Source organism: Nerophis lumbriciformis, linkage group LG30 (assembly GCF_033978685.3).
Source record: "Nerophis lumbriciformis linkage group LG30, RoL_Nlum_v2.1, whole genome shotgun sequence".
NCBI classification, from domain to species: Eukaryota; Metazoa; Chordata; class Actinopteri; order Syngnathiformes; family Syngnathidae; genus Nerophis; species Nerophis lumbriciformis.
Window position 1 is genome coordinate 27,263,820 of NC_084577.2, and position 14,099 is coordinate 27,277,918.

General features: G+C 28.6%; 1 protein-coding gene across 1 annotated transcript in view; it reads left to right on the forward strand.

Annotated features, from left to right (window-relative positions):
- cwf19l2 (CWF19 like cell cycle control factor 2) overlaps positions 1 to 13,840 on the forward strand; it is a 75,698-nt gene extending 61,858 nt beyond the window's left edge. Inside the window, exons 14-19 of the mRNA XM_061925407.1 lie at positions 4,101 to 4,313; positions 7,947 to 8,063; positions 8,142 to 8,297; positions 9,731 to 9,811; positions 9,890 to 9,991; positions 13,361 to 13,840. Coding sequence (XP_061781391.1) covers positions 4,101 to 4,313; positions 7,947 to 8,063; positions 8,142 to 8,297; positions 9,731 to 9,811; positions 9,890 to 9,991; positions 13,361 to 13,507 — 816 coding nt within the window. The 3' untranslated portion in view covers positions 13,508 to 13,840. The remainder of the gene's footprint in view (positions 1 to 4,100; positions 4,314 to 7,946; positions 8,064 to 8,141; positions 8,298 to 9,730; positions 9,812 to 9,889; positions 9,992 to 13,360) is intronic.
- Positions 13,841 to 14,099: the final 259 nt, after the last annotated feature.

Below are 14,099 nucleotides of genomic sequence, written 5' to 3' on the forward strand. Positions count from 1 at the left end.
TTTTTTCAAGCGCAAAATTTTGCTAACAGACCAAATACATTTTATTTTATTATTATGATTTTTTAAATTTATTTAACTTAAAGATTTTAAACATTTTTGGTTGTAATTTTTTTTCAAATGCAAAATTTTGGTAACAGACAAAATACATTTTATAAATTTGTTTTTGTTTTATTTAACTTGGAGATTTTAAATGTTTTTGATTGACATTTATTTTTTAAGTGCAAAATACATTTTATTAGTTTTTTTTTTGTTTTATTTAACTTGGAGATGTTAAATGTGTTTTGTTGTAAAAAAAATTTCAACTGCAAAATTTTGCTAACAGACAAAATATCTTTAATTTTTTTATATATATTTTTTGTTTTATTTAACTTGGAGATTTTAAAAGTTTTTGGTTGTCATTTTTTTTCAAGTGCAAAAGATTGCTAACAGACAAATTACATGTTATTTGTATTTTTGTTTAGTTTTATTTAACTTGAAGGTTTTAGACATTTTTGGTTGTAATTTTTTTCAAATGCAAAATTTTGCTAACAGACAAAATACATTTTATAAATTTGTTTTTGTTTTATTTAACTTGGAGATTTTAAATGTTTTTGATTGACATTTATTTTTCAAGTGCAAAATTTTGCTAACAGACAAAATACATTTTAGAAATGTGTTTTTGTTTTATTGAACTTGGAGATGTTAAATGTGTTTTGTTGTAAAAAAAAATGTCAACTGCAGAATTTTGCTAACAGACAAAATATCTTTAATTTTTTAATATATATTTTTTGTATGATTTAACTTGGAGATTTTAAACTTTTTTTTGGTTGACAATTTTTATTCAAGTGCAAAATACATTTTATTTGTATGTTTTTGTTTTATTTAACTTGAAGATTTAAAAAGATTTTGGTTGTCATTTCTTTCAGGTGCAAAATTTTGCTAACAGACAAAATACATTTTATTTTATTATTATGATTTTTTAATTTAATTTAACTTGAAGATTTTAAAAAATTTTGGTTGTAATTTTTTTTTAAGTGCAAAATTTTGCTAACAGACAAAATACATTTTATAACAAATGTTTTGTTTTTGTTTTATTTAACTTGGAGATTTGAAATGTTTTTGGTTGTAATTTTTTTTTCAACTGCAAAATTTTGCTAACAGATAAATATATTAAAAAAAATGTATATATATTTTTTATTTTATGTAACTTGAATATTTTAAACGTTTTTGGTTTACATTTTTTTTCAAGTGCAAAATGCATTTTATTTGTATTTTTTTGCTTTATTTAACTTGAATATTTAAAACAAATTTTGGTTGTCGTTTTTTTTTCAAGTGCAAAATTTTGCTACCAGACAAAATACATTTTATTTATTTATTTTTTATTTAACTTGAAGATTATAGACATTTTTGGTTGTAATTATTTTTCAAGTGCAAAATTTTGCTGACAGACAAAATATATTTTTATAATTAGTTTTTGTTTTATTTAACTTGGAGATTTTAAAAGTTTTTGGTTGTCATTTTTTTTTCACGTGCAAAAGTTTGCTAACAGACAAATTACGTATTATTTTTATTTATTTTATTTAACTTGAAGATTATAAACATTTTTGATTGTAATTTTTTTTCAAGTGCTAAATTTTGCTGACAAACAAAATATATTTTATATTTTTATAATTTGTTTTGGTTTTATTTAACTTGGAGATTTTAAAAGTTTTTGGTTGTCATTTTTTTTTCAAGTGCAAAAGTTTGCTAACAGACAAATTACATGTTATTTGTATTTTTGTTTAGTTTTATTTAACTTGAAGGTTTTAGACATTTTTGGTTGTAATTCTTTTTCAAGTGCAACATTTTGTTAACAGACAAAATACATTTAGATTTGTATTTTTTTGTTTTTGTTTTATTTAACTTGAAGATTTTAAACTTAGTGATGTGCAGTGCTGTTGTTAAATGACCGTAAGTCTTGAACTACAGAAAGTATTTCAGTGGTTGAAATCTGCACTTTTGAGTGTTATAGGAGTTATTACGGTAATCTACGTCACAGCAGCTCTGAGTGGGCGGGGTTAGTTTTCAGAGCAGCCAGCATGAAACGCGTGTGTCAGAAACAGATGCGGAAGCAGATTTTTACAACAAAGTTCTGCGTAAAAGTGATAATATATCATATTGTAGGTGTTTTTTAAACTTTGCATTCATATTTTGCTGTTTTTTTACATTTTTGTTGTGTTTTGCTTGTTTGTAAAAGATACACAACAATCGAGGAGCTGGTTTGAGAAGTAAAAGAGGAGCGATGTTCATATGTTGTTAATATTCAGTGTTTTATTGTTCATAGTTAATATTGTAAATCCCACGTAAAAGAGGAGCGACGTTCATAAGTTGTTAATATTCAGTGTTTTATTGTTCATAGTTCATATTGTAAATCCCACGTAAAAGAGGAGCGATGCTCATATGTTGTTAATATTCAGTGTTTTATTGTTCATAGTTCATATTGTAAATCCCACGTCATGCTCATGTGTTGTTAATATTCAGTGTTTTATTGTTCTTAGTTATTAATATTGTAAATCCCACGTAAAAGAGGAGCGATGCTCATATGTTAATATTCAGTGTTTTATTGTTCATAGTTAATACTGTAGATCCCACGTAAAAGAGGAGCAACGTTCATAAGTTGTTAATATTCAGTGTTTTATTGTTCATAGCCAATACTGTAAATCCCACGTAAAAGAGGAGCGATGCTCATATGTTAATATTCAGTGTTTTATTGTTCATAGTTCATATTGTAAATCCCATGTAAAAGAGAAGCGATGCTCATATGTTAATATTCAGTGTTTTATTGTTCATAGTTAACACTGTAAATCCCACGTAAAAGAGGAGCGATGCTCATATGTTGTTAATATTCAGTGTTTTATTGTTCATACTTCATATTGTAAATCCCACTTTCTTTATTTTAATGTACATTTTGGGTGTGCCATTCAGTAAAAAAGTGTAAAATTCCATTTCGTTTTGTTTTAGATGGTCTGTCATCACTTTTTTAGAACTCTATCGGACATTGTGACTTTTGGTATTAGTGATCCTGAAAAGAAGGGATCCAAACACACATACTAGCTAAATGTGTATATATCATTTATACAATCATACATATTGGCCCCCCCAGACACATTTTTTCTCTCAATGTTGGCCCCCGAGTCAAAATGTTTTCCCAGCTCTGCCCTAAGAGAGAAATTTGTTTTTGTTTTATTGAACTTGGAGATGTTAAATGTGTTTTGTTGTAAAAAAAAAAAAGACAAACAGACAAAATATCTTAAATTTTTGTATATATATTTTTTGTATTATTTAACTTGGAGATTTTAAACGTTTTTTTTGGTTGACAATTTTTATTCAAGTGCAAAATACGTTTTATTTGTATGTTTTTGTTTTTGTTTTATTTAACTTGAAGATTTAAAAAAAAAAATGTGGTTGTCATTTTTTTCAGGTGCAAAATTTTGCTACAACACAAAATACATTTTATTTATTTTTTATTATTTAACTTGAAAATTATAAACATTTTTGGTTGTCATTTTTTTTTCAAGTGCAAAATTTTGCTAACAGACAAAATACATTTTATTTTATTATTATGATTTTTTTAATTTAATTTAACTTGAAGATTTAAAACCTTTTTTGGTTGTAATTTTTTTTCAAGTGCAAAATGTTGCTAACAGACAAAATACATTTTATAACAAATATTTTGTTTTTGTTTTATTTAACTTGGAGGTGTGAATTTTTTTTGGTTGTAATTTTTTTTCAACTGCAAAATTTTGCTAACAGATAAAATATATTAAAAAAATGTATATATTTTTTTTATTTTATGTAACTTGGATATTTTAAACGTTTTTGGTTTACATTTTTTTTCAAGTCCAAAATGCATTTTAGTGCAAGTGTAAAATTCCAATTCGTTTTGTTTTAGATGGTCTGTCATAACTTTTTTAGAACTCTATATCAGACATTGTGACTTTTGGTATTAGTGATCCTGAAAAGAAGGGATCCAAACACACATACTAGCTAAATATGTATATATCATTTATACAAGAGGTAGTAACTGTCCCTATTGATAGATGAAATATTAATAACAAGCATTGTTATATTGCACTCTCCAGATGATGGGGAAGACGGACGGTGACAACTACACCTTGGACGACATGTTTGTGTCGGGCGCGGCGAGGAAGGAGGGCGAGGGCAGGGAGGATGAGAGGATGAGGAGCAGAGCGGCGGAGGAGAGCAGGAGGCTGGCGAGCACCATGGAGAAATGTCCTCAGTGTTTCGACAGCCAGGAGCTGCAGAAACACCTCCTGATAGCCATCGGCAGCAAGGTAGTCCGCCGTCTTTTCTCTCCTTTATCAAGCATCACCATGTTGCTGCACAGTGAAGCTGACTTGGCACTTTAAAGACCACACTAAGTTCACTGCTTACATTTCTGCACTTTTATTGTTAAGTTCAAGTTAAAGTAGTCACACACACACACACACACTAGGTGTGGCTAAATTATTCTCTGCATTTGACCCATCACCCTTGATCACCCCCTTGGAGGTGAGGGGAGCAGTGAGCAGCAGCGGTGGCCACACCCGGGAATTATTTTTGGTGATTTAACCCCCAATTTCATATCTTCTTCAAGGGGAATTGCACGTTTTCTTATCATTCACAACCCTTTTGTAAGACAAAAACAAAGGTTTTTCTTTTTTTATGCTTTATACGGCAAGTGGATAACACTATGCACCCATAAAGCCCTTGAAGATTTTAAACATTTTTGGTTGTAATTTTTTTCAAGTGCAACATTTTGCAAACAGACTAAATATATTTGATTTTTATATAAAAAAAAAAAATTTCATTGGAGATTTCAAACATTTTTGGTTGTCATTTTTTTCAAGTGCAAACGTTTGCTAACAGACAAAATATATAACATTTTTATTTAAAAAAATTATTTCTTTGGAGATTTTAAACGTTTTTGGTTGTCATTTTTTTCAAGTGCAAAATTTTGCTAACAGACCAAATATATTTTATTTTTATTAAAAAAAATTATTTCATTGCAGATTTTAAACCTTTTTGGTTGTAATTTTTCTTCAAGTGCAAAAGTTTGCTAACAGACAATATATATAAAAATTTTATTTAAAAAAATTATTTCTTTGAAGATTTTAAACGTTTTTGGTTGTAATTTTTTTCAAGTGCAAAATTTTGCTAACAGACAAAATATATTTTATTTTTATTTTTAAAAAATATTTCTTTGGAGATTTTAAATGTTTTTGGTTGTCAATCTTCTTCAAGTGCAAAAGTTTGCTAACAGACAAAATATATTACATTTTTATAAAAAAAATGTATATTACATTTTTATAAAAAATACATTTTTTATTTAACTTGAAGATTTAAAAAAATTTTGGTTGTAATTTTTTTCAAGTGCAAAACTTTGCTAAAAGACAAAATATATTAAATGTTTATAAAAAATGTTTTTATTTCTTTGGAGATTTTAAACGTTTTTGGTTGTCATTTTATTTTTATAAACATTTTTTTTAAATTTAACTTGAAGATTTTAAACATTTTTGGTTGTAATTTTTTTCAAGTGCAACATTTTGCTAGCAGACCAAATATATTTAATTTTTATTAAAAAAAATTATTTCATTGGAGATTTTAAACCTTTTTGGTTGTCATTTTTCTTCAAGTGCAAAAGTTTGCTAACAAACAAAATATATTTTATTTTTATAAAAAAAAAATGTATTTCATTGAAGATTTCAAACATTTTTGGTTGTAATTTTTTTCAAGTGCAAAACTTGGCTAACAGACAAAATATATTTTATTTTTATTAAAAAAATAATTTTTCATTGGAGATTTTAAACGATTTTGGTTGTCATTTTTTTCAAGTGCAAAATTTTGCTAACAGACCAAATATATTTTATTTTTATTTAAAAAAATTATTTCTTTGGAGATTTTAAACGTTTTTGGTTGTCATTCTTCTTCAAGTACAAAACTTTGCTAAAAGACAAAATATATTAAATGTTTATATAAAAAATTGTTATTTCTTTGGAGATTTTAAACGTTTTTGGTTGTCATTTTTCTTCAAATATAAAAGTTTGCTAACAGACAAAATATATTTTATTTTTATTAAAAAAAATGTAATTTAACTTGAAGATTTTAAACATTTTTGGTTGTCATTTTTCTTCAAGTGCAAAAGTTTGCTAACAGACAAAATATATTACATTTTTTTATTTAACTTGAAGATTTTAAAAAATGTTGGTTGTAATTTTTTTCAAGTGCAAAACTTTGCTAAAAGACAAAATATATTAAATGTTTATAAAAAAAAAAATTTTATTTCTTTGGAGATTTTAAACGTTTTTGGTTGTCATTTTATTTTTTATAAAAAATGTTTTTTAATATAACTTGAAGATTTTAAACATTTTTTGGTTGTCATTTTTCTTCAAGTGCAAAAGTTTGCCAACAGACAAAATATATTACATTTTTATAAAAAATAATTTTTTTATTTAACTTGAAGATTGTAAAAATTTTTGGTTGTCATTTTTTTTGTCATTTTATTTTTATACAAAAATTTTTTTAATTTAACTTGAAGATTTTAAACATTTTTGGTTGTAATTTTTTTCAAGTGCAACATTTTGCAAACAGACTAAATATATTTGATTTTTATTAAAAAAAAAAAATTAATTGGAGATTTCAAACATTTTTGGTTGTAATTTTTTTCAAGTGCAAAAGTTTGCTAACAGACAAAATATATTACATTTTTATAAAAAATACATTTTTTATTTAACTTGGAAGATTTAAAAACATTTTGGTTGTAATTTTTTTCAAGTGCAAAACTTTGCTAAAAGACAAAATATATTAAATGTTTATAAAAAAATTGTTATTTCTTTGGAGATTTTAAACGTTTTTGGTTGTCATTTGTCTTCAAATATAAAAGTTTGCTAACGGACAAAATATATTTAATTTTTATAAAAACATTTTTATTTAACTTGAAGATTTTAAACATTTTTGGTTGTCATTTTTCTTCAAGTGCAAACGTTTGCTAACAGACAAAGTATATTCCATTTTTATAAAAAAAACTTTTTTTATTTAACTTGAAGATTTTAAACATTTTTGGTTGTAATTTTTTTCAAGTGCAACATTTTGCTAACAGACCAAATATATTTAATTTTTATTAAAAAAAAATATTTCATTGGCGATTTTAAACCTTTTTAGTTGTCATTTTTCTTCAAGTGCAAAAGTTTGCTAACAGACACAATATATTTTATTTTTATTAAAAAAAATTTATTTCATTGAAGATTTCAAACATTTTTGGTTGTAATTTTTTTCAAGTGCAAAACTTGGCTAACAGACAAAATATATTTTATTTTTATTTAAAAAAATTATTTCTTTGGAGATTTTAAACGTTTTTGGTTGTCATTCTTCAAGTGCAAAGGTTTGCTAACAGACAAAATATATATATATATATATATTTTTTTTTTAATTCTTATTTAACTTAAAGATTTAAAAAAATTTTAGTTGTAATTTTTTTCAAGTGCAAAACTCTGCTAACAGACAAAATATATTTTATTTGGTTTTATTTAAGTTGCAGATTTCCAACGTTTTCATTCCAATTAGAATGTTAAAAAACAGGAGAAATACAAGTTAATTGCATTTGAAAGGCTATTCATGCATTATTATTATTATTATTATGTATTAACATTACATGAGTGCTTCATTTGGTCTCATAAAAATAACGGCAATAATATCGTTTATGGGCAATAATTGGGAGGTCAATATATGGTCACGCACAATTTGTCATCAGCCCAGGCCTTCGCTGACAAAAATGACATCCAATTATATTAATTACATATCCATGTAGTTACTTTACATGCTTTTCATTTGTCCAGACTCCCCCGTGTTAAACTGTAATTAGGTTAGATATAAAGCATTGAAATCAAGACTAAGAGGACTAATATTTGTAGTGAAAATGGTGTGTGCAGGCCTACCTGAGTCTGCCTGCAGGTGTGTCCATGACGGAGGGCCACTGTGTGGTCTCCCCCCTGCAGCACCACTGTGCCGCCACCAGCCTGGACGAAGACGTCTGGTCAGAAGTGCAGGTGAGCCACGCCCCCTTTCTGACACCCGTCAAGTCACCCGTCAGTCACGCCCATCGCCTTGCTTTTTGTGTCGCGCAGCTGTTCCGCCGCAGCTTGGTGCGCATGTTCGAGTCCCAGGACATGGACTGCGTGTTCATGGAAACACACCTGAACCCACGCAGGAGACAACACATGGTGCTGGAGTGTATCCCACTCCCACGGGAACTGGGGGACATGGCACCAATATACTTTAAGGTACGTGTTATTTTGTCTTGTTTATACCAGGGTTGTATGCTATACCGGTACTAGTATAGCATCGCGGTACTAATCAATCCAACACAGTTGGAAAAGTACCGCTTCCCCATTATTTTTTAACGGGCATGACGGCGCGTTGTCGTCACATTGCTGGTTTTACCAGCAGAGGAGCATGTTGGGCAGCGCACACACACACAGAGTACTTACAAGCAGACACAGTGTGGAGACAGAAAAGGGAGAATGGACTAAAAAGTAAAGATAAAGGTGAAGTTATAACACTGATACACTTTAAGACATGGCTACTTCTAAATCACTAATCCTAGCCTCCGTGGCGACAAATAAAGTAAGTTTCTTCCAAGTACCATTATCACTGGAGGACGAGGAATAGCTAAACACGCTTCACTACACACCGTGGGAGGATACAATAGCTCACCAGCGTCACAATGTAAACAAATGCCATGGGTGGATCTACACCTGACATCCACTGTAATGATACCAAGTACAGGAGCGTATGTAGTCGATTCTACTATGATAACATCGATATTTTTTTGTCACAAAATCCTTTTTCCTTTTTAAAATTCACATTATGTTTATAAAGTCAGGAAATATGTCTCACATGAGGACTTTGAATATGACCAATGTATGATCCTGTAACTACTTGGTATCGGATCCATACCTAAATGTGTGGTATCATCCAAAGCTAATGTAAAGTTAAAGTAGCAATGATTGTCACACACACACACACACGAGGTGTGGCGAAATTATTCTCTGCATTTGACTCATCACCCTTTATCACCCCCTGGGAGGTGAGGGGAGCAGTGAGCAGCAGCGGTGGCCGCGCCCGGGAATAATTTTTGGCGATTTAACCCCCAATTCCAACCCTTGATGCTGAGTGCCAAGCAGGGATCAAAGAAGAGAAGAATAAGTGATTATTACATTTGAACAGAAGTGTAGATAGAACATGTTGAAAGAGAAAATAAGCAGATATTAACAGTAAATGAACAAGTAGATTAATAATCCATTTTTACAGTTTGTCCTTAATAATGTGTAGAAAATAATAGGTGTATAAATGACACAATATGTTACTGCAGACTAATTAGGAGTCTTTGTTTGTTTACTTACTACTAAAAGACAAGTTGTCTAGTATGTTCAACATTTTATGTAAGGACTAAACTACAATAATAAACATATGTTTCATGTACACTAACATTTGTTGTTCAAATAAAGCCAATAATGACATTTTTTTATTTAGAAAAGTATCAAAATGTGCTAAAAGGTGCTAAAATATTGGTTTGGAGACAAGCCTGGTTAGGGTTAGGGTTAGCACACACACAGCTGTGTTGGCAAATATTCCTTACACAATGACTACATTATATGGAGATGGTGATGGTGATGATAGTGATGATAGTGATGATAGTGATGGTGTCCCACAGAAAGCCATGATGGAGTGTGATGAGGAATGGGCCATGAACAAAAAGGTGGTTGACCTTTCTTGTAAGGACGTCCGCAGAGCTGTAAGTGTCACCTCATCATTTCTCTGCTTTGTCTTTTTACTTCCCTGTCCTCTTCACTGACTAATGTTTGTGCTGCAGCTTCCCCGAGGACTGCCCTACTTCGCTGTGGACTTTGGACTCCAGGGAGGATTCGCTCATGTCATTGAGAACCAACAAAAGTTCCCGCATTATTTTGGCAAGGTCAGTTCCTTTTGTATGTATGTATGTATATGAATTATGACTTACTATTACTATTACGACTTACTATTATGACCTACTATTACTATTATGACTTACTATTATGACTTACTATTACTATTATGACTTACTATTACTATTACGACTTACTATTATGACCTACTATTACTATCATGACTTACTATTACTATCATGACTTACTATTACTATTATGACTTACTATTACTATTATGACTTACTATTACTATCATGACTTACTATTACTATCATGACTTACTATTACTATTATGACTTACTATTACTATTATGACTTACTATTACTATTATGACCTACTATTACTATCATGACTTACTATTACTATTATGACTTACTATTACTATCATGACTTACTATTACTATTATGACCTACTATTACTATCATGACTTACTATTACTATTATGACTTACTATTACTATCATGACTTACTATTACTATCATAACTTACTATTATGACTTACTATTACTATTATGACTTACTATTACTATTATGACTTACTATTACTATTATGACCTACTATTACTATCATGACTTACTATTATGACTTACTATTACTATTATGAGTTACTATTATGACCTACTATTACTATCATGACTTACTATTATGACCTACTATTACTATTATGACTTACTATTACTATTATGACCTACTATTACTATCATGACTTACTATTATGACTTACTATTACTATCATGACTTACTATTACTATGACTTACTATTATGACTTACTATTTCTATCATGACTTACTATTACTATGACTTACTATTATGACTTACTATTACAATTATGACTTACTATTACTATCATGACTTACTATTACTATCATGACTTACTATTACTATTATGACTTACTATTACTATTATGACTTACTATTACTATTATGACTTACTATTACTATCATGACTTACTATTACTATCATGACTTACTATTACTATTATGACCTACTATTACTATCATGACTTACTATTATGACTTACTATTACTATTATGACTTACTATTACTATTATGACCTACTATTACTATCATGACTTACTATTACTATGACTTACTATTATGACTTACTATTACAATTATGACTTACTATTATGACCTACTATTACTATCATGACTTACTATTATGACTTACTATTACTATTATGACTTACTATTATGACTTACTATTTATGACCTACTATTACTATCATGACTTACTATTATGACTTACTATTACTATTATGACCTACTATTACTATCATGACTTATTATTATGACTTACTATTACTATTATGACTTATTATTATGACTTACTATTACTATTATGACTTACTATTACTATTATGACCTACTATTACTATCATGACTTACTATTACTATTATGACTTACTATTACTATTATGACTTACTATTATGACCTACTATTACTATCATGACTTACTATTATGACTTACTATTACTATTATGACTTACTATTATGACCTACTATTACTATCATGACTTACTATTATGACTTACTATTACTATTATGACTTACTATTATGACCTACTATTACTATCATGACTTACTATTACTATTATGACTTACTATTACTATTATGACTTACTATTACTATCATGACTTACTATTATGACCTACTATTACTATCATGACTTACTATCATGACTTACTATTACTATCATGACTTACTATTATGACCTACTATTACTATCATGACTTACTATTATGACTTACTATTACTATTATGACTTACTATTACTATTATGACCTACTATTACTATCATGACTTATTATTATGACTTACTATTACTATTATGACTTATTATTATGACTTACTATTACTATTATGACTTACTATTACTATTATGACCTACTATTACTATCATGACTTACTATTACTATTATGACTTACTATTACTATTATGACTTACTATTATGACCTACTATTACTATCATGACTTACTATTATGACTTACTATTACTATTATGACTTACTATTATGACCTACTATTACTATCATGACTTACTATTATGACTTACTATTACTATTATGACTTACTATTATGACCTACTATTACTATCATGACTTACTATTACTATTATGACTTACTATTACTATTATGACTTACTATTACTATCATGACTTACTATTATGACCTACTATTACTATCATGACTTACTATCATGACTTACTATTACTATCATGACTTACTATTATGACCTACTATTACTATCATGACTTACTATTATGACTTACTATTACTATTATGACTTACTATTACTATTATGACTTACTATTATGACCTACTATTACTATCATGACTTACTATTACTATTATGACTTACTATTACTATCATGACTTACTATTATGACTTACTATTACTATCATGACTTACTATTACTATTATGACTTACTATTACTATCATGACTTACTATTATGACTTACTACTACTATTATGACTTACTATTACTATTATGACTTACTATTACTATCATGACTTACTATTACTATCATGACTTACTATTACTATCATGACTTACTATTATGACTTACTATTACTATTATGACTTACTATTACTATAATGACTTACTATTACTATTATGACTTACTATTACTATCATGACTTACTATTACTATTATGACTTACTATTACTATAATGACTTACTATTACTATTATGACTTACTATTATGACTTACTATTACTATCATGACTTACTATTATGACTTACTATTACTATTATGACTTACTATTACTATTATGACTTACTATTACTATTATGACCTACTATTACTATCATGACTTACTATTACTATTATGACTTACTATTACTATTATGACCTACTATTACTATCATGACTTACTATTATGACCTACTATTACTATCATGACTTACTATTATGACCTACTATTACGACTTACTATTATGACTTACTTTACTTATTATATAAGTAAAGAAGGTGAGGCAGCAGCTCACACATTCTCATACTTTGTGTAACATGGAGTAAGAAATGATGTCAGCCATCTTCATAACAGTTATAAAATTGAAGGTGAGTTATTGTGATGAAGATAAATATAAAGATATATTTTTTTGTTACCAATTTCCCCACATGTTGTATATTTTTAAATCCAAATGTGGACGCTCCTCCTAATAAAAGTTTGTGAAGTCCATTGAGGTTTTTTGTGGCCACATAAAACATGATGTTCCACCTTTCCTCCTCTAGAATAATGTTTATAACACCGACATGAAGTGTAATAATATTCATGTTGAAATCACTTTTACTGCAAAATATCAGTCCTCCACTAATAAATGTCTGCTTGGCTAACACGGACCTGCTTCCTCCGCACAGGAAGTGGTCGGAGGGATGATGGACTTGGAGCCGAGGCGCTGGAGGAAGTCGATACGGGAGAACTTTGACGATCAGAGGAAGAAAGTCCTGCAGTTTGCTGAGTGGTGGAAACCATACGACTGCACCCGCACTGAGGAGGCATCATGAATATTTACACTTACATCAGGAAGAAAATAAGCTTTTTAACACAAACATTACTCATTGGACATGTTTCTTTGAAGGAGGTCAACTATCAGTGATGAAATTGTTCCTAGCCCCTTCCTGCTCCATCACTGGTAACAATATAATAGCCTCTCCATGGTTGCTGCAGCTTTAATGGCTGGTGTGGTAAGACATGTGGTCAGGTTGCATCCCCACTGGGAGCGGTGGCAGGAAGATTTATTTTAATCCGCTTAAATCTTATTTGGCACAAAAAAAAATGTTTTAACCATTTATTTCCCTTGATTTTGTTGTAGTCTAAAACATGCAAAATTAAAAAAACGTGTGAAAAATGTTGTGATGGAGTTTTTTCCAAATAAAGTTCTGCTGAGGGCCACAATTTAGTCAGGAGTGGCTCTGCATGCTTCTTATTGATATGTATATATTTATACGTATCTATCTATATTTATACATGTATGTAAGTACATATACATGTATATACATATATGTATATATGTATTCAGTTAGCATGCTCGCCAACTTTTAGCAGGCAGCATATATATATATATATGTGTATATATATATATATGTATATACCAGT